Source organism: Manis javanica, chromosome 11, assembly GCF_040802235.1.
Source record: "Manis javanica isolate MJ-LG chromosome 11, MJ_LKY, whole genome shotgun sequence".
NCBI lineage: Eukaryota > Metazoa > Chordata > Mammalia > Pholidota > Manidae > Manis > Manis javanica.
This window is the reverse complement of record NC_133166.1, coordinates 11,578,860-11,601,603: the sequence shown is the minus strand read 5'-3', so window position 1 is coordinate 11,601,603 and position 22,744 is coordinate 11,578,860. Positions and strand designations below refer to the sequence as shown.

At 35.7% G+C, this 22,744-nt stretch overlaps 1 protein-coding gene across 6 annotated transcripts in view; it reads right to left on the bottom strand.

The window, feature by feature from the left end:
- The window catches only part of DLG2 (discs large MAGUK scaffold protein 2), a 1,871,010-nt gene that overhangs the window by 1,251,398 nt on the left and 596,868 nt on the right, over positions 1–22,744 (bottom strand). The window contains exon 1 of one of the 6 annotated variants that reach the window (XM_037010577.2): positions 5,212–5,529. The exons of the other annotated variants lie outside the window; for them this stretch is intronic. Coding sequence (XP_036866472.1) covers positions 5,212–5,253 — 42 coding nt within the window. The 5' untranslated portion in view covers positions 5,254–5,529. Of the gene's footprint in view, positions 1–5,211; positions 5,530–22,744 lie in introns of those variants that run through there. 6 annotated transcript variants of the gene reach the window in all.

The following is a 22,744-nucleotide window of genomic DNA, read 5'->3' as shown; positions in this document are numbered from 1 at the left end:
ATTAGAAACTGTAAATCCAGTACATTGAATAGGCTTAGGTATTATAAACCCAATATACTGAGTTGGCTCACAACTGCTTGGAGGCCATAATATAGGGGTCCAGTGAGGGTCTAATTATTCAATTGGAACCCTGAGACGGACCACCCCTCATGTGGATGAGCCATAGGTGCTATACAAACTGTCTACACATTCTGATTCATGATTCTAAGTCCTGCCTAAAACAAATCATGTGTTTATTAAAAGCATCAATATGTGGGATGTATCATAGAATCTAGCAAAGAGTAGGCATTGGAAGCATAAGGAGACAGTTTCTGCCTGTTAGTCAGTCCATCCATCATTTTTTGGATTTCTAGAAAAAAACCATAAGAAAAAAATGAAGAAATTGGTACATAGTTCCTACCCTCAGAGTGCTTAAAATCTAGTTGTATTGAGGGCAATACTTAAACATTAGCTTAAAAAATTAGTTAGCAAAGTAAGATAATAACGAAAGTGCTGACGTAAGGCATAAACCCTATTGGCATGAATGATGGAGACATTGCACTCACGAAATCAAAGGAGGAAAAAGTAAGGAAGTTAGTGTGGCTGGGTCAGCTTCTCAGACAATAGACACCCTGTACTACTTCTTACAGGAAGTACAGAATTTAGACAAGCATGGCCAGGAAGAAAAGGGAGACCCATTGCAGGAGTTACTTCTAGCAAGTGCTCAGAGGCAGAAAAAGGTGGGGTGTTTGGAAAAGAGCAACTTCACTGAATAAACTCAGTAGAAATCAGCATGATAAATGTATGAATTCTGGAGCGTTTAGGCATCCAATAAATTGTTTTAATATGAATTATTGATGCTCTCCACCCAGCTGTACAACCTGGCTGTACAGATCCAAAAGAATACGTGACTGCGTGCAAGTGGTTTGTGATGGCCAAATCCAGTATTCAAATCCAAGCTTTTATAACTTCAAAGTCTTTGGTTTTGCTTTTTCTCTTTTTCTCAAAATAATTTAACAAGCTTAGGATGAATAAATCTGGGAAGATGCTGAGTAGTAAAGGTAAATCTAAGACTCAGTTAATGCAATCATTTAACCAATACTTACTGAGCTCCTACTATGTACTTGGCATTATTCTAATGTTGATGACACAGAAGTGAACAAAACAAACTGAAGTCCTGGCTTCCATGGAGTTTACATGTTAGCATATGTGCATATGTGATAGCAATGGTGGGAGAGGGCATATTATGTCTACATATGTTTCTCATTATTTACAGATATCTTTTAATTAGGCTCAATTCCTAGAATTCCTTAAAATGATTCTTACTGAAGGCAACTCTAAAGCCTTACTCCTTTTTGGTGGCCTCAACTTTAGCAATGAGGAGTTAGGTTGGTTATTTACTATACTTTAAGAACTATTTTAAAGTGTTTATATGCCCCATCTCCTACAATTCTTATCACAGATAAGAGCTATTGATTATCCCTATTTTACAAATGAAAAGAAAATGAACTTCAGGCAGATTAAGAAAGTTTCTTCTGCAAAAAAGTTCCAAACATAGTTCTTTTGGAATTCCCTAAAACCCATGCTTTAAAATCATTTTTGCTACACTCTTTCTGTTTAAAAGTTCTTACATATACCTTCAAAGAATTTCAAAAAACAAAGAGCAGAATTCTTGAATTTATGAGGAAGGCATCAGAATTTACTAGGATGAGAAACAAATTAGGGGTCAAGAAACTTGAGCCTTATACTAGGTCTGCTTTTGACACACTATGGAACAGAGTAACTGTTTTCTCTATCTTAGTTTTCTTGTCTGTGAAATAGACCTAATACTTGTCATTTGTATTTTAGGGGGTTGTAGATTTGTGAGTGTAAATGGGTATGCTTAATAGTAGCAATGAAAGGAGGGATACAATAGGTAAAGAACATAAAGTTATTTAGAAAAACCAAGGTATTACCTGGATATTTGTTATTATCAGTATCATTACTTTAAAAAATAAAGCCATTTCTATAGACAAAAATGATATGGACATCTGGTACAACAAAATTCCTATATGTTTTATTATCAAGAAATATACTTTTTGTACAACATAGGTTTATTTGAGAGGGAAGAGGAATTACACATCTATATAATGATCACATTGCCCCTTTCTGTGTGAGCACTCAGATTTAATTGTTCTAATCATATTCTTTAAAAAAAATTTAAAAAATGAGTCCAAGCCAATATGACATGAATGTTTATCAAACTCAAACTATTTTAGCTAATAAGATAACACAAAATATAATACCTGCTGGCTAGAAATTTCATTTCTGTTTCTGTGAAAGGCTCTCCTAGAAATAGGAGGCCAAGGAACACAATTGATAAGAGATTGTGATGGTCGCTCAGTTCAATTCTCAAGCTCTGGCTTTAATTCCCATTCATTTGTTTTACCCTATTAGTTCACTGTTCAGCCTTACAAGATCCCATGTTCCATCCATTTCAAACTATCTGCAGCTCTCCAGAGTGTTCTGCTTTTTAGCTCCATGTTTCTGCCATTTCTTCTAGGCATGCCTTTCTAACTCCAGGTTGCTTGGCAAAACTCCATTAGCTGTCAAGATTCAACTCAGAGGCAACTGCACAGTGAAACCTTTCTTGACCAGCCCATGTGAAATTGGCTAGTGCTTTGTTTTGTTCTGTCCCTCAATGCCCTACATAGACTTCCATTACTGGTTCTGTGATACTTCAAACCACTTACTTATTTGTATGTCTGTGTACTTTCCAAGACTGGAAGCTTCTTGAAAGCAAGGACTATTTTCTATTGATCTTAGTTTCCCAGACTCTGGCACGGTGCATAAAGCATAGTTGTCCTTCAAATATTTTCGATGGATAAATGAACAAATGGTGACTCATGAGTTAAATTCTGATATCTGTAAATATGTGTGTATGTGGTACAGCTTTAATACATTGTTACATAAAACATATGTGAAATACATTAAAACATACCCCTCTTAAATCCTTTTGACTCTATTATAAAGGGTCAACCAACAAACTTATTTATTCTAGAATAAAAGATTGTGACATTAGTGGATTATTTTGTGCAGTAAAAAAAACAGACAAGAGACATTTCCATCCTTTGAATTTTAACCATCTTAAAGTTTTGGGTCACTGCAATACCAGTCTTGTTAAATCATGGCAACATAAGAAGCTATCACACTACAAAGTAGCCTTCATTAGAACCAAGGAAATAAGTAATTCTAGGCACAATGAAAATAAAATCAAATACATTTAAAATGTAAAATAAAATAAAACAAAAATTTTAAATATCAGGTATTATTTTATTATACCTACTTGGTAAAATATCAGACCTCAAGTGAATTGTAAACTCTTGCAAAACCTGCTATCTCAGAAGGAAAAGATAACCCTAAAACTATAAAACATGCAGGAAAGTGCAAGAGCTAATTATTGAAAGTCATAAGCATATTTAAAATTGAAGTTAAACCACTCAAAGCAAGTTGATATATGTTGTCTGTGGTAATAAAAATGATCTGAGTTTCTATTGATTGATGTATCAGAAGTGTTTATATCTCAGTATAGATTAGCCAAAGTATTAAGAATCTAGAGGTCATCTGAATTAAGATATTGTTGATAAAAGTCTTTTCATTCCTTTGCATATGAATTAAAGTGAGAAAAATTTAAAGCTAAATCTACAAAGACCCCTTACAGCAGTTAAGAGTAAAAGGAATTTTCCAAAACCTGTGTCAAAGGAACTTTGGATTCAAGTTTTCATGCACTTCTGAAATTTGACAATGAACTACCAAAGCAATTGTTACCTTTACTCTAAATTATTTATGGAGATTTCTCTGAAAAAAAACAAAACAAAACAAAACACTTTTCTTCTTCAAAATAGATGAGGAGGGAAAACATTTACAATTCATTCAGCTTATAAAACTATGCATGTTATACCCATAGTTTGGAACAGGAGGTAGTAATGGAGAAATCCATATGATATACAGGCACACTCTCTAGGTTTTTAAATATCTTCTTTCATGTTATTTATTATATCCACAATATGCATGGGAAAAAATGATAACTGAGGTTAATTTAAAAAGTAATAAAAAGTAAATTCTCTTGGACTCTGCAAAATGACCCAAAGAATTCTTCCAGGCTGTTGTAAAAGAATTGGTCATTAAAATGTAAATACTACCTGTTTGAAATTCAAAGAGAATACAAAAAGGCTTACAAATGAGTGAGCGGCAGGGAATTCTTTGGTAAAACTTGTAAACACAGAAAACGAAACTTTAGTACCCAGACATACTAAAATTCTTCCCCAGTAAAATAAAAGGGGGAAACACTTGATACTGAAATTTTTTTAAGAGTCCAATTTTAGGTATTAAGTCTTAAATGCCTTCCTAAAAGGCAATCACTTTCCTTTTGCACTTCCTTCAAAAAGAAATACAAGTTCAAAATGCTAACCCAGAAGGTAATTCACTTAAATTATGCAACTGGAATTCCACAGCTGGCCTGTCTGTCTGGCCCAATGCTGAATGAACACAGTGTCAGAAAACCTCTCCAATCGCACCGTCCTTCCCAAGTAGGGGTAAATTTCCCAAACTTAGGCTCAACTTGGGAGGCTCATTATCTACAGCAAGTGAATGTCAGTGGGGTGACTAAAACAGGGCAGTGGCGCCCTCGCAGCCTAAGCAACTAGCCCACCCAGACCTGAGGTATATATGATCACCATCACTAACTTCCAAAGGTAATAATTTGTTTATGTGAATAGGATGGTCAGGTACACTACAGATCACATCCTAATGCCATTATAGCCACAAATTTAATTCCCGGCTCTAAACAATTAAGCTGCATGAACACAGGCAGCTCGCGGCACTTTTTCAAAGAGACTTTAAATCCTGATCTAAAGCATGCTCTATAGTTTTTTTTTTTTACCTTCTCTGGTTTCTTGGTTCTGGCCTGCCGAAATAATTTTCGTCTTTTCCTCCCCCAACTCCACCCCCCAAGTGTGAACGTGAACCTGAATTACAAACAGTTAAACCTGAAGGTCACTTCGCAGCCGCGTTCCAACATGCTCCCCCGGCGACGCTGCACGGGAACAATAAAACAAAGCCCTTGCAACCACCTGTAATAATCTGACTGCTCAGCCAGCAAGCCGAAAAGTCCTGAAGCTACACAAGGTAGACATTTTCTGCAGCTGGTTTAACATGTATATTGTGCCCAGTTGCCGGCTCGCCTCCTCTTACCTTCACGTTAGTCCGGAGTGCACAGTAACATGCAAAGAACATTGCAGTAAATAAGGAGCATATGGACCGGTATTCAGCTTCTCAGCACAGCACAAGCCCCACACACACACGATCCTGGGCATGTGCTACTAAGGAGCATCCGTTCCCTCTGTCAGTTTGAAAATGCATTGATCTCTGTTTTCTCGGACTACAAAACGACATGTCTTGAAGGCACTGAGTGAGAGCTCAAAATCTCTTCATTGGCTATATATAGCATTGTGCCCAGTAATTTCAATTAGCTGAGAATTCAGCATCTGAAAGTTAAGACTTCAGTTGCTTTCCCTTCTAGCATTTTAAATCACTGGGTTAAAAAAAAAAAAAAACGGGAGGGGGGAATGAGCTCACCCAGGAAGGAGGGTGGGGGGGGTGGGGGGAGGAAAGGTGAAGAATTGAAATTTAACCAATGAGTTACTTATATTTCTGGAGAGCCTTGGTGTTATCCTATTAGGTACTTCGCAATGGAAGTGCATCGGGCAGACTGTAAATGAAGAGGAAACCCCTTCCCTTTGGAGGTTTAATATGGGCTCTGCACTACATTCCAGGCTATTCTGATGCAGCACCCTGTCTGGCAAATACTACAGATCACTGCAAACGCGTCTCATTCTGCTTTTTCATGTGGAAGAGGACAAGGACCAAAGGATCACTGTCTCATAAACTCCCCTAAAATGTAAGCTGGGTTCTCCTGGGGTGATCTACAGTTACACGGCCGAGAAATACCACCTTCTCTTACTTCTCTGTCCTGTAATATCCGTTACATCTTCCAGGGATATCTAAACTTGCTAGCTTACTAAGAAAACAATGCATCAAATATTCCCAAACTAAGCTTTATTGGTAAATGACAATCAACAATAGAGAATGGATTGGAAAGAAAACAGAAGATTCCAGGGGATAACATAACCATTGGGTCAGTAGCTACTGCTGCTGAAGGTAATATGCTCAGCTGGCTCTGGAGAGAAAAATAAAAGCTTCTGCCCCCATGAATCCATAGGGGGGGAAAACTTAATTCAAAAACATCGTCAAATCCTACTGTCTGTTTTCATTCCTGTCAGATACCGGATGCTGCAATTAACTCAATTTTTACTGAGCCAAAAGGACAAAGTCCAATTTAAGGTTCTAAACTCTTTATCTGAGCCTTAGAAAGCCCTAATGCTCAGCTAGAATTCTAAAGCTATCTGGTAAAATACAGACAGAAAGGAACAGTTCTCACTGCAGCAAAAATAGTGGGAGGAAAAAGAGTGGTTATGTCTTTGCCACGACGTTCCCCATCAGCTTACAGCAACAGAGAAGATCGGCATAACTCACTAGAAAAAGCTGCAGTGACTTGTAGGATTTTTCTTTAATATGTTTTGCATAAGCCACCTCGCCTCTGGAGCCTGCAGTGATGCTGAGGCACTATCAGAGCCACTGGGCATTTCTCCTGGGCAATGAGGTGAGGCAGCTTCAAGAAGAAGCAAGGTATTTAAGAGGGAAAAATTAAAAGAAGAAGAAAAGCAGAATTTTCTTTTTCTCTCTTAATGACAAGCATTCAGAAAGTGTCGTCAGTTCTGACTAAATAGCTATTTTGGGCTGTCATTGTTTGTGCCTTTTTTTAGGAAGGAAAAAGGCAATCTTGTCTTAAACTGGAGATTCTTTGCATTGTAAGAGAAGGCAGCCACTTAATTTGATTCCTAGTTCTGTCTGTCATATAAGTCTAGGTAATTACAAATTGTAAGCACTTGCAACACAACCAGTGACTTCCAGGACATTAAAACATTAACATGGATGCCCAACTCTGATTATTCCACAACTTTTATTAATGGCTTTGAATGCAGAACCAAAGCATTTCAGTTAATAACACTTTACTTGCCTGAGGTCAGAACAGGTCACATTTCCTGCAGCTCTTCCCAATAAATGAACCCAAACAGAGCAACTCAATGCCATGGAAAACAGGAGGATTTTAAAATGTTTTCTCTAAAAGCATTCAGAGGATTTTTTAAAACCATTTTTTCAACCTGTGTATAAGTATTGTTAATTCATTTTCATTGGAATTGTGGAAAAAAGCAACTTCATGTCTTTTTTATTATTATTTTAATAGACCCTAGGCTATTTGGATGGCCCACTAGACAGCAAAAGAGTCTAGAAAATATTACAAATCTCAGAACACTCCACAAACAATATGCATTTACAGGTGAAAAAACATGTGTAGGTTCCCCTATTAAAGCAATCAACGAGGACTCCTCCTGATAGGACTTCAGAGATGATGTTGATATCTGTACATTTTAAAGAAAGGCTCTTAGACTTAGAGACCCCTTTAAAACTCCAATGTGTACTTATTTCCACAACTTCCCAATATAGACATGGGCTACACCTATATATTTACTGCCTAATTTTCTTACATATACTAGGATAACTGACTGACTATTCTCATTTTATAGAAGCAGGAAATGAAACATTAAGTACAATGACAATGCCCCACTAAAAAGTATCATCTGTTACTAGGCAAAGGCTTTCAGGGCAGTACACTTGCTATAAGAATAATATTTACTATTGTAGAATGAAATTATAAGGGACTACATATTTTTGGAGGCAGCATAGTAAATCTAGACTCTAATACTCACAAGCACGTAGACCTAGAGAATTACTTCCATATCAGATCCTTTCTTTTACTAGTTGTAAAATGGAGATTTCTCAAATGGGTATAATACTTAACTCATAGCACCATTTGGAAGATTAAAGATGAATCCTGTCATCAAAATAGTCTAGACAGATAAAATATTTAAGTATAAAAATAGAAACAATAAATATATTAGAAGAAAACACAGATTTAGTTTTGGTTGTGGTTTTGTATAACATTGGAGTGGAGAAGCCTGAAGTCACATGATAAATATAAAACATCTGATTGGCTAAATTGTATATAATGACAAGAAACAGAAAATATTTATAGCATTTTTCAATGGAAAATTTTCTTGAAATATGAATTTTCATAAGTGATGAAAAAATATAAACATAGAAAGAAAAACATAAAACAATGAAAAGTGAGAAAAGAACATAAAGTGGCAATTCCCCCAAAAAACATAAAAAACATTAAAAATGTTCCACATCACATATTTAGGGAAAAACATAAAAATTAGAAAATATTTTTAAGTTGATACATCAAGGACTAATGGGGATGCATTAATTGGTAAAAACTTTTTGGACAGTAAATCAATCAAATATTTTAAAAGGCACATTCTCTTTGTTGTAGTGATTCAACTTCAACTTTCAGGAATTACTCCCAGATATTAAAGATATATAGATATAGATGATATACAGATACAGATACACATACACACTCACATATATATATATATATATACACACACACACACACACACACACACATAATAAATATCCATTAGTGCAAGACTTATTTGTAAGACTGCCATTTATCTATACCACAGACTACTATGCAATTATTAGGAAAATATAAGAATATATTCATATATCAAAAGATGTCCAAGTCATAATGTTAAATGCAAAACTAAGGATGGATGAGTTTGTATTTTATGAGCCTATATTCATGTGTACATTTACATATAACTTGTAGGTATATTTGTGTGTGTGTGTATGTAAAATATTGGAAGCACTGATAACTGGGGATCCGGGCTTGGCTTTAGGAGGGAGAGATTTTACCTTTAATTTTATACCCTTCTAAATGGTACAGTGGCCTTACACTAAAGGAACTATTTATCCAATTTTCTCTCTTAGTAAATGATACAAATAAAGACACAGAAAGGGAGGAAATAGTAGGACCTGTGTGGGGATTTGCCTATTATTGAACGCAATGAGCACAGGTCAGGGGATGGTCCTGACAGGAGGAAGGGGAATCTACTAATTCCTAGGTTGATCTTACTTCCTGAATGCCTCTTATAGTGTAGAAATCTCTCTGGAGAACTCCATGTAGTTCTACCATGCAATGTATTCTTCTTAAATCATGGCATTTGAATCAAGCCAACATGTTGTTAAATGAAAAAATGGCTAACCAGTAAATTTGACTCTAGTCTATTTTTACCTTACACACTCAAATTAGAACCTGGTGTCTACATATATTTAATTTGTATTTTTTTACAATAGGCAATGTTTGTGTTCCCCAAAAATCCATTATGTTGAAACCTAATCCCCAATGTAATGGTATTTGGAGGTGGCCTTTGGGAGGTGACTAGGTCCTCATGAATGGCATTAGTGTCCGTATTAAAGAGCCCTTTCCCTTGCCCTTTTACCATGTAATGACACAGTGAAAAAAAATAAAAAGAGTAGCCATCTACGAACAGGAAGTGGACCCTCATGAGACACCAAATCTGTCAGCACACTGACACGGACTTCCAGACTCCAGAACCGTGAGAAACAAATTTCTGGCTTTTTTTAAGCCACCCAGTCAATACTCATGTTATTGCAGCCCAAACAAACTAAAACAAGCATGTAATAGTTTTTAGAATATAACCTAGTTTTTGTAAAATGTTTTTTGAAAATATAAAAGTAATTTGCAGTTACAATTTGCTAATAATATAAAAATAACAACAATGTTACTATGGACAAATAATTCATATCTCTGGACAACATCTCCTTATCTGTAAAATAAGGAGATCGGACTGTCTCAATTCTTTTCACAGGCAGAATAACTTTGGTAGACTTGCTTGCTTTTCACTTTGTTTTTTACACAGTCAGATAAGGGATGTTTATATTAAGGATCCAATAGGCTGTACTCTAAAATCAGAATTTGTAGGGGTGGAACCCAGGTATTTTATAAACTTCCTCAGGTGATTTCAATGTGCAGCTAGGACTGAGAATTGCTTAGAGCAGAGGTCAGCAAACTGATTCTGTAAAGGGCCATATTTTTTACTTACAAGCCATATGATTATTGTCACAACTACTCAACTCAATTACTACTAAACTTTGATGTTGTAGAAAGAAAGCAACCATAGACATTACATGAGGTGTTCCAATCAAACTTTACTAATAAATATTAAAATCTGAATTTTATGCAATGTTAGTATGTCTGGAAATACCATTATTTTGATATTTTTCCAACCATTTAAAAATGAAGATACATTTCTTAGGTTGTGGTTTACCAATTGCTTTAGAGTCTAGAGCAATGGTTCTCAAAGTGTGGTCTTTGGGCTACCAGCATCAGCATAAACTGGGAATTTGTTAGAAATGCAAATCCTCAGGTCACACCCCAGACCTACCAAATCAGAAACTGTAGGTATGTGGCCCTCCAGGAAATTTTCCTGTAAGCTGTGATTTAAGAACCACTGTGATAAAGGAAGAAAGAAAAACTGAAAGCTAAGGCATCCACAAATCTAGTAGGAGACAGACTCCAGAGGACAGGTAAGGAAAGTGATCTTAAAGAGGAGAGAACATAGAAAACAACAAGAAAATGACTATAGAAGCAAATTAGAGTTCTAGAATGGAGGCTAAAGACTCAGAGATAGATGGCCAGTTAAGCAAGGAGCCATATAACACCTTAGAACTTGGAATCCCTTCCCTCTTAGAAACTCTAATAAGCACTTAAGCCTTGGAGTATAAACAATAACTTGGGCTTAAATTCCTTTTCTGCCACTTATTAGCTGTGTAACGTCAGGTTAAGGTCACAGAGCACTGCTCTATAAAATAAAGATAGCAAATTTACTTACGGGGACCTTGTAAGGACTAAAATGAAAGAGGTGTGCAAACTGCTTAGCCTAGTACTTATGTACTATTCTTATGCCTAAGGGTACTCTTGCCTCAGTTCACGAAGTAGAAATAAATTCCATTTGATTCTTTATCCTCACATCAGCCTTGAAAATATTGTCACCCCTTCTTTGTATCCAGTGAGGAAAAAGAGCACAGTGATTAAATGAGTTGTTCAGATATATACAGAAGCTAGAAGTGCAACTTTAATACTGGGTCTTCCAATTCCAAAGCCCAGAGCAAATTTCTCAAGATCCAGTGTCTGGAGAGTGATTCTTAACTATTCTAGACAGAACATTCTACTTATACACAAATTCTTTTAATATCTTACTATCATGAAAATTAAGTGATATAACCTAGTTTTACATAGGATTTAAAATACAATGTGTTATAATATAAAGAAATAAGTTAAAGAGTTGAAATTTTTCAAAAGTGCACTTCAGTGGAAATGCTCAGGCAAAGCTCCCACAATAGCATAATTAAAATGGTCAGGACCTTGCACCCACATAAATAGACAAACATGGGCATATTGAATTGGTTACTCAAACATCTCAAGCAGCATTGCTACCAGTGACATAATATTCTGGACTGGTAAAAACTCTTGATTAAACTTCCAAGCAAAATAATGTTGATAGGTATATCAATATGCACACAAGTACATACACAAATACATATACACCATAAATTTTTTTAACCATTCAGCCATTGATGGTCACTTAAGATGTTTCAACATCATGGCTACTGTGAATAATGCTGTAATGAACATGAGAGTGCAGATATCTCTTCAAAATACTTATTTCATTTACGCTGGATACACCTAGATGTCGAATTGCTGGATCACATGGTAGTACTATTTTTAATTTTTTGAGGAAACTCTATACTATTTTCCAAAATGGCTGTACCAATTTATTTCCCCAACAGCAGTGTATGATGTTTTCCATTACTCCACATTCTCACCAACAATTATCTTTTGGCTTCTTGATTATAGCTATCTTCTTCACAGGTATGAGGTAATATTTCATTATGATTTTGATTTGCATTTCCCTATGATTAGTGATATTGAACATTTTTTCATATACTTAGCCATATGCATGTCTTCTTTGGAAAATCTTCTATTTAAGTCTTCTGCCCATTTTTATTGGATAGTTATCTTTTTGCTATTGAATTATATGAGTTCCTTACATGTTTTGAATACTAAACTCTTGTCAGATTTATAGTTTGCAAAGATTTACTCTCATTCCATATGCTGCCTTTCAATTTTGTTTATTTTTTGTTTATTTCTTTTTCGGGCAAAAATTCCTTACTTTGACACAGTCTCATTTGTTTATTTCTTGCTTTCATTGCCACTGCTTTTGGTGTCATATTAAAAAACATCATTGCCACAATTGATGTAAAATAGCTCATTCCCTATATTTACCTCTACTTTTCAATTTCAAGTCTTATATCTAAGTATTTAATCCATTTGTATGGTGTAAAAAAATAAGTTCAATTTCATTCTTTTGCATGTGGATATTCAGTTTACACAACGTCACATAATGACGAAACTATTCCTTTTGCATTGTATTCTTGGCTCTTTTCTCAAAGGTCGTATATAGGAGAATTTATCTCCAGGCTCTCTATTGTGTTCCATAGGTCTATTTCTGTTTTTCTGCCTGTACAATACTGTTTTAATTATGAGAGCTTTGTAATACAATTTTAAATTAACAAGAATGATGCCTCCAGCTTTGTTCTTGCTCACAATTGGGTTGGCTCTTCACTCTTCATGGTTCCAACTGAATATAATGGTTGTTTTTTCTATTTCTATGAAAATGTTGGAATTTTGAAAGGGATTGCATTGAATCTGTAGATGGCTTTGGGTAGTATGACATTTTAAAAATACTAACTCTTCCAATACATGAACAGAGGCTATCTTTCCATTTATTTGTGTCTTTTTCAATTTATGTTTCATCAATGTTTATAATTTTCAGTATACAGGGCTTTCATCTCATTGATTAAACTTATTCGTAATTATTTTATGTTTTTGATGCAATTGTAAATGGGATTGCCTTTTAAATTTATTTTTTAAGAGATTTTATTGTTAGTGTACAGAAGTGTTACTGATTTCTCTATGTTGATTTTGTATCCTTCAACTTTATTGAATTCATTGATTATATCTAATAGTATTCTGGTGGAGTCTTTAGGACTTTCCATATGTAAGACCATGTATTCTGCAAAAAAGAGGCAACTCTACCTCTTCCTTTTTGATTTGGATGCATTTTATTTATTTTTCTTGCCTAATTGCTTGGTCTAGGACTTCACATACTATATAGATTAGAAGTGGCAAGAGTGAGCACCTATGCCTTGTATCTGATCTCAGCAGAAAAGATTTCCACTTTTCATTATGGAGTATGCTATTAGCCATGGGCTTGTCATATATGGCCTTCATTAAGTTGAGTAACATTCCTTCTATACCTGATTGAGAGTTTTTACCATGAAAGGATTTAGAACTTTGCTCAATGCTTTTTCTTCATCCATTAAGATGATCATATGATTTTTATCTTTCATTCTATTAGCATGATGTATTATATTTATTGACATGTGTATGCCGAACCATCCTTGCATTCCAGAGATAAATTCCACTTGATCATGGTGGATGATCCTTTAATTTACTGCTGAAATCAGTTTGCTAGTATTTTGTGAGGAATTTTGTATCTATATTCATCAGGGATATTGGCCTAAAATTTTTTCTTGTGATTGCCTTGTCTGGCTTTGATATTAGAGTAATAATGACCCTGTAAAATAAGTTTGGAAGTGTACCCTCTTAAATTTTTTGGAAGAGTTGAGAAGGATTGGTGTTAATTATTCTTTAAACATATGGTAGAATTCACCAGTGATGCCATCTATTTCAGTAGTTTTCCTTATTGGGATATTTCTATTGCTGATTGAATTTCTTTAACTTGTTATTGGTCTGTTCAGGTTTTCTGTTTCTTGATTCAGTCTTAGTTTATCCATTTTTATGGGTATCCTTGAAAATTTAAGCATTTTTCTGGGAAACGAATAGGTTATCTAATTTATTTGGGTAAAATTGCTTCTAATAGTCTCTCTGACCCTTTATATTTCTATGCTATCTGTTGTAAAGTCTCTTGTTCCACTTCTGATTTCAATTATTGAGTCTTCTCTTTTTTTTTCCTTAGTTTCTAAAGATCTGTGTATTTGGCTTATGTTTTCAAAAACCCAGCTCTTAGTTTTGTCAATTTTTTGTTTGTGTTTTTTTTCTTTTTTTTAGTCTCTCCTTATTTCTGTCCTAATCATTATTATTTCCTTCCTTCTAATAACTTTGGGCTTAAGTTGCTCTTCTTTTTCTAATTCTTTAAGGGGCAAAGTTATGTTATTTATTTGATAACCTTCTTTTTTCTTACTATAGACATTTATTGGTATAAACATCCCTCCTAAAACTGCATTTGCTGCATTCAATAAATTTTGGTTTACTGTGTTTCTATGTTTCCATTTTCATTAGCTTCATGATAATTTTGTATTCCCTTTTGATTAATTCTTAGTAATCAAATTTGATTCCATCTAAGTAAATTTAATCCCACCTTATACTTTTTGGTTATTCAGAAATGTGTTGCTTCAATTCCACATATTTGTGAATTTTCCATCTTCCTTCCTGTTACTTATTTCTACTTTCATATAATTGTGGATAGAAAAGATTCTTGATATAATGTCAATATTCTCAATGTTAATGGCACAAATGTCTGATGTGTGGGCACCAATGCAGCAGCTGTGGAGCCAGGTTCTGGAGAATGGGCATGATGGAGCAGCAATGTCTTTGGGGTCCAGGGTACAGAGAGAACTGATGCAACAGTCTGACTTCAGTTTCTTCAGTGTAGGCACTCATGGGTCACTCATGGATCACTCATGGATCCATGCTCCATAGTACATGCCCACATGGAGCAACAGTAACTCTGAGGTTCAGGGAGCAGGCAAGCCTGCTGTAACAGTGGCTCTGATATCTGAGGTACAGGTATGTGGAGTGGTCACACAGCCAGGGTCTGAAGCACAGGTGTGCATGCAATGGCCCCAACTCTGAGTTCTGGGTCATGTGCAGGGTTGAAGGGAATAGTGGTCTTGGACCTGGGCTGGTGCACAGTGGCTCTTTTTTCTGTGTGTTTGTTCCCCATTTTTTGTCTCACTGTGTTGCTGCAGCTATTCTTTAGATTAGTGAGCCCTCCCAGGGATATTTCCATTCAGGGATTGCTATCTATTTGTTTTTGTGTGGCAACAAGGGATAGTATCTCCTATAATGACATCTTGCTGACAGCACATGCCCACTCCCAACTTCTGCCCTTTGAACAACATCCTCCCTACTCTGTGCAAAGATGATTTCAAAACTTCTCTACTCCCCTCAAACTTTAGATCTTCTTCCATCCTTGTTTCTCATAGCAGATGACTTTACCCTCAACTCAACAGAGAAAATAAAAGCTTTCACACAGGAAGTCCTGAACTTTTGCCACAAAATAAATAAAAAATAACACTGGTGGCTGCCCTCACCCTTTCTTTTTTATCTTCTGTTACAAAGGGAATGTTATCTTCTCTACCTAAGATCATTGCCTTAAGTGTATTTTGTATCCTAACCCTTCCACTCTTTCAGGAGCTTCAGCAAATGTTCCTCTCTACTCAGTTCTGTACTCTTCTCTGTACATTCTCATGATTAAGTATGTAAAAGTCTCTCCAATCTTAAAAAGAAAAGAAAGAAAAACCTCTGTCCCTAATCACAATGCCATATCAAGCTACTTCCCTCTTTCCTTCACACACAACCTGTTTATGAAAGCCAGCACATCACTTTCTTCCCATTCCTCACCAACTCTGACTCTTTAATACACTGACTTATATCCCCAGCACTCCATGAAAACAGACATCGCAACCAGTAAATCATTCACCCAGTGAAAATTTCTCTATCCTCATTGTGTCAAGCTTCTTAGTAGACTCCAAACAGCTAAGCTCTCCCTCCTGTTGAAACACTCTGGCCCCTTGGCTTCTATCCTCAGTGTGTCATCTCACTCCAATGTTTCAGTCCCTTTACTGACTCTTCCTTTACATCAGACTTTTATATGCATGATTTCCTCAAGACTCAGAACCAATGATTTTTCATTCCATATCTTTTCCTGTTCATTCCCAGGACATTTATTACCATTCTTTGGCAATGACTGGACTTCCAAATATTTTTCTAACATACATCCCTTCTCTGAGCTCCAGGCCCACTTAGCCAACTGCTTATTGAGTACTTGAATGTGTTCTAGCATCTCAATATCATTGTAGTCACAACTAAACTTTGAATTTCTGCTTGAAACTTCATCATCCTTCATTTTCCATGTTTTATTGAATAATACTTGCATCTATCAATTTTCATAACTCAGCCATCTAGCAGTCATCACTGACAATCTCTTTTCTATACTTCAGTCAATTATCAAGTCCTATTAATTCTCTTAAATATTTCTAGAATTATGTTGTTTTCTCCATTTCTATAGGAATTATCTATATTATTACATAGGTTACTTTAGAAGTGTCCTAAATGTTCCTCTCACATATATTCTTGAACCCCGTTAGTCTACTTTTGACTGAGAACTCTGAAAATAATTTTTTCTAAACATAAATCTGAATAGTACCATTCTCTGTCACTCACAATCTTGGTTGGCTTCCCAGGGCTGTTTAAATACAGTCCAAATTAATTAGTAGGACCTCCAAGATCTTACCCAGTATAAATCTTGCTTTATTTGAAACTAGTAGCCACTTCATATTCCACGCTCCAGACACACAACTTGTTTTAATTCCTAGAAAAAACATGAACCCTCTCTAAGTGCTTTTCCATAAGTCTAGAATAGTGGTTCTCACTGAGGGGTGATTTTGCCCACCTCCAAGGACATTTGGCTATTATAACTCAGGGGTGAGTGTTATTGGTGTCTAATGGGTAGAGGTCAACAATGCTGTTAACCCTCCCACAATGCACAGGAGAGCTCCCCATAACAAAGAATTATCAAACCCTAAATGTCAATAATGCTGAGATTGAGAAACTCTGGTCTGGAAGGGTTTCCTTTCTACTTACACCCTACATGACCCCCATGTCTAGCTGAAACATACTTACATGTCTTGTCACATTTTGGATGGCCTATATTCAGAGCAATCCTTCCCTAACTGTTGCCTATAGGTATATATATATATGCTTACTATATTTTTTCTTACTTTTGTACCTTACCATAATTTAGAACTAGATACTTATTCAGTTAATATTTGCTTTCCCTGCCAGATTTTAAGCTCTGTGAAGTTAGGAACTGTGTTCAACATAATATCCTTACCACCTAGATAGACTTAAAATATCTATTACATGAGTGAATGAATGAATGAATGAATGAATAAAGCTATTGTATAGAGAAAAAAATGTTAGGCTTAGAACGTTATAAAGTGATCCTAGCTTTGTCATTAACTAGGTATATACAACGAACAGGTCCCATAAATTTTCATTTGGTCTCATTTTAAAATATGTAAAATAGGAACAGTAAGTCCTACTACAAAGATTTTTATGAGGATTTAAAAGTTTGATGAATTCTGAAGTATTTTGCTGCATGACAACATTATAGATTAGAGTGGAATTGATACAAGTACATGAAAGGGAATAATATGAACTAAAAATCTTAAATTCACATATCCTTTTACTTGAAAATTTCACTTACAGGAATCTATGATGAAGAAATTAGTAAGCAAAGATTTAGCTGTGTGGATTTTCATCATTAGACAAATCAGTAGAAAGTATGAATATTTTAAATTATAAGGGAGCATATTTGATAAGAAAGATGTAAAATAAGTCCAATATAATAAATTCTTGGAAAAGTCATTATACATATAATTTTTATACACATGTACAAGGAAGTATAAATATGGACACAGAAAAACACCAAAATAACAAAATAATGGCAGTAGCTATGTTAAAATTAGGGGATTATGGTAGTTTTAATTATCTTCCTTTTGAGTTTCTAAATTTCATAATTTTTCTACAATGAGCATGACTGTTTAAGATTATAAAAATAAATGAGTGAGGAAAATTAGTTCTTAGCTGTAAAGGGACCATAGACACAGTCTAAGAGAAATACATTGAGTCAAGTGGGAAACCAGAGAAGTGGAGGTTACTTAGCAGTGAGAGGCCAAAGGAAGAGTACAGATAAGAATTAATGCTTCAGCTAGATCTGGAGGATGACCAGGGTTTTAATAATTAATGACGGAGGAGAATGCATGAGGAAAGGTGTTTCTTGCCAAGGGAACACCATGAGCAACTGAGAAGTAAATGGACAGTTCATGGAATTTGAGGACTGGTAGGCAGGTTTGTTGGGCAGAAATAGGTTAGAGACAGGGAATTTTGTTTAATCAATAGATGAGAAAACTCTGGCCCAGAGAAAGGAAATTAGTTGTCCAAAGTCATAAAACTTGACTGTAATTCAGGTCTCCTGAGTCCTGGTTCTGTGCTCAGTTCCAAGAACAAGTAACATCAAACTATGTGTGTTTCCCCTAACATCTCATGAAGTATGTATTGTGATCACTATTTTATACCAGCAGTTACTGAGGTTCAGAGAAATTAAGCCGTTTGTACAAAATTATGGACTAAACATTTATCTGACTCAAGAACCTATGACCTTCTCATGAATAGAAATATTGCCTTACTCTGCTATTGTGTCCACTGCGAGGTTCATAGATACCCAACATAAACCAATCCAGTATCAGCCATTATTTATTATTCTTGATCAAGATAATTTCAAGGATTTTATGGACAGAGAATACTAAGGGACTACAGCAGGGAAAATAATTAAGAACATCATAAATTATTCATTTCATTACATACCAATTCTAAACATGGCTTGCTTTTTCTAAGAGTTTTGCTTTGATTATATATCACTGGCTGCCACTAATAAATTAAACTGTTAAGGTTTTGAAAATCCTATATAGCACACCAAAAATACAAATCCAGCCAGCAGACTCCTATGAGTAACATTTCTTTCTTGTAGAGACATGCAGATTTACTTAAACTACTAAATAATTAGACTTAAATACTAGAACACAACATAGTTAAAGTTCATTAATGTGTTCAGTATTCCTCTAAATGAACATGGAAGACTTCAAAGCTAGCCATATCTGCAACTGCTACCTTCCTCTCAAACCTGCCAAACATTTTTCCTAATTTGGGCCAGGGGTATCTACATGTGATACATAGACAGGAAATGAGAGCAACCAAGTTATTAGGGGCAATGTATCATCTAATGTAAGAAAATTTGCCTAATGAGCAACTTATCTAAAATGTTCTTAGTGTACATGGATTTTTGCATCTTTTGAAGTATCACCCCCCTAAAATTGAACATATTAAAAATTACTGTAGAATGCAAGGTTTATAGACAAACAGGCTAAAATCTCCTTCAAGTGTTCAAAGGGAGATAAATTAGAAAGACACACAAAATATAAAACAATGCAATTATCTATAAATGATGTAAATCTAGTAAACACATTAAAAATACAAAATTACCTTAGAAGTGATCTTAAAACACTAAGATAAAATGTCCTAAAAACTCCCCTAAAATATCATAATAAGTAAGAAATTCAGTAAGAGAGAATATACAAGTGGAAAATGATCAGACCATATATGACAGTAGACCTCTGACCCACAATCTCTTTATCAACTGGCCCCAAATGGCCAGGACTTGGTCAATGACTGACAGCTTCCCTAATTTTTGTCCCTGCTTACAACGCAGGATCAGAAAAAGCCAAATGTTCTCATTAAGTTAATCTCATAGGATTGCCTGCACCTCTAGTTTCCCCAAGCCATCATTCTCCAATCAGAGCAGATCTGAAGCCTTCCCTTTTTCCACTGTGAATCATTCCCACTCCTGCACCTACTTTTAAGTTTCTGCTAAACCCGAATGATGATGGTAACTGACTCTTGCTATACAGCAGGCTCTGAATAAATATCCTCTGCTTATTCTCATTTGGGCAGTCTTTATTTATTTCCACAAATATTTGCAGAAAGTGGGTATTAGTTTCATGTAGGATGACCATTTGTTGAATTTCACCAGGGTTAGCACTGAGTTTTGTCCCCTAGTGTAATTAACAGCAACCCCTTTTATTCTCAAAAATGCCTTTAGTTGATGGATAAATTGCATAGGTACCCTGGATTTAGGCAAGTTGTTTACTAGACAAAGAGATTAACAAGCAAACTGGTGTTAAGTACCTCGACCTAGAGGAATGGCAGTTAACAATGAAAAGTGTACAGAACCATTACATACTATTTAGTCTGTTACAAAATCAGCTTTCAAGTTAGGGGGAGAGGAATGTCCTACCTACTATATCTGGTTTTCTTTGATGGGACTTCCAGCTTTAGTACATAGGAGATGGGATTTTAAGAGGTGTCCTCTTTTCCCCTCACGGCATTCCTGCCGCCCCTGCAGAACGATGCAAGAGTTGCCATGGCAAATACTCCTCCCACGTTCCTGGAAGACCTTCCTATTGCAACTTCTGTTCCCATTTCTCTCCCTCCTCTCTCTCCGCTCCCGTGCTCGCACTCTCTCTCTCTCTCTCTCTCTCTCTCTCTCTCTCTCTCTCTCTCTCTCTCTCTCTCTCTCTCTCTCTCTCTCTTCTATGAGTAGATTTCACAGGGTAACTTTCTCTCCAGCTTCCATCCTTTGAAAGCAATTTGCTGTCTGCCTACTTTTCTGCAACCTGTTGCGCATGTCCAAAGGTGAACCATGACGGCCAGGATACAGAGAAATGTGGCAGGCAGGAGACATGGCCGAAGACAGCAAGGGCAAGGCTGGAATGGGTAGATGGAAAGTAAGGATTCTTCTACTTGCTGAGCTCTAATGTTCTGTTTTCAAATGAAAATAGGAAGTTTTGTAATCCATCTGTCTAGCTTATATAAATATATGGCTTTTCCCTAAAGACTAGCATTTTGGGGCAAAATAATGCAGACTCAAGGGCTTCCAAGTCAGATGCACCTAAACAAATCTGCAAGGGCCACACTGGTAGAGACTATTTCTCTTTCACCCACTGCTACGAACCAAGCCTGGAACTGGGCAAGCACAAAACATACATTTTCCCTGAATGTCCAAATGATTTGGAGTCCACCAGTTACAAGTACTGTGACCTTAATAAGTTACATAATTTCTCAGAGTCTCAATGTTCTCATGTGTAAAATAAGAAAAATAAAGCTAGTTCATAGGATCACTGTGCAACTTAAATAAAATAGGGTATGGAAAATACTTAGCGATGCCTGGCATGCAGTACATATTTGATATATAGCCACTGCTTTTGTTCTTGTTTTTGCTGCTGTTACTCAATAGATCACGTTTAAAAGGGTCATATGAATAGACATTTTAGTAAATGCTTCCAACAATATACTCTTATTATTTACACTTGGTTGACTCTCAAATTAGACTACAACTTGCTTAACTGTCACTCAGATTTATGCATTTCTAAAGTTTGGAGCATCTGCGCTGTGCTAAGAATATTCTTGATCTCTGCTAGATTTCATACTGCTTTTTCAATGTTCTAACAACTCCTAATTATGAGAAGATTAATAAAAAAATCTTTTGGCTGTCTGTGGGTATTGCCTGATTCCAAACCCTAGTCAGAGCAAATATGGCTATTTCAGTCTCCTTACTAGAAAAGTAAAATAAGGATCTTTTGAAAATAGATATAACACAAGATTTCTTGTTCTTCCTAACTTATACAGTGACAAAAATCATGAATGACAATTAGACTTCCTGAAAGAGGAAGGCTAATTTAAAATATTCAAGCACATATGCAGATATGCTATAAATACCTACAAATCTGTATGCATTAACAAATATTTATTGAGTACCCACTATGTGTTCTTTGTGCCAAACACCACAGTGGCACTGAGGACACAGACTGAACAAAATAGAGATCTTCCTTTGTGGAGTCAGTTTGTTTCGCTTTTGTTCCCCATACGCAGAAACACACACACTTCCTACAAGGCCATATGCCTCTGGGTGTGCGTGTGTGTGTGTGTGTGTGTGTGTGTAAAGTACAGTTACAAATATACCCCAAAGCCGTGTCTATACAACATGAATTCTCAGGACAGTTTGGTGTGCGTGACAAATAGCATGTTACGGAAAGAAAAGGTAGGATTTAGTAACTATGGGGCATTATCTCCTTATGTGTTTAATTATTTACTTTAAGTCTATTTTTTATCTTGCCTTGTTCCAGATAGTATTTAAGGTATAATCTACCAGTTGACAATGAGCTCTCCATTTCCATTTGGGTAAGGAAGGCCTGAAGGACAGCTAGGTCATGAGTATGGCTCGCTGGTCAGCTTATCATTGCCAGAAGCACATTTGTATTAAACTTTTCATACTCTATCAGGAAATAACCGACAGTGTACAAACTATGCTTCTATTCATGCTGTGTTTCTCCATTACTATTTAGAAGATGTCACTATATGTTAGGAACCGTGCTGGGAGGTTTTCAAGCATTATCTCTAATCCTTCCAGCAACCTTGTGTGGTAAGAATTATCTCAATTTTAAATATGAGAAAAAAATTTGCATGATCTCAAACTCATGATACACATTAAAAGCATTAAGAGTTTGAACTTCACAATTCATAGCACATGTTAAGATCAGGATAGTATTTTAGAGTGTTTTTGTGAGGAGTAAATGAAATAGTTAACATGTGGAAAGTTTGTAAGCAAGGTAGACCCTAATTATTAACCAGAAGCATAAACAGAAATAAAATATTTGATTTGCTTTTTTCCTTCCCTGTTGTAAATACTGA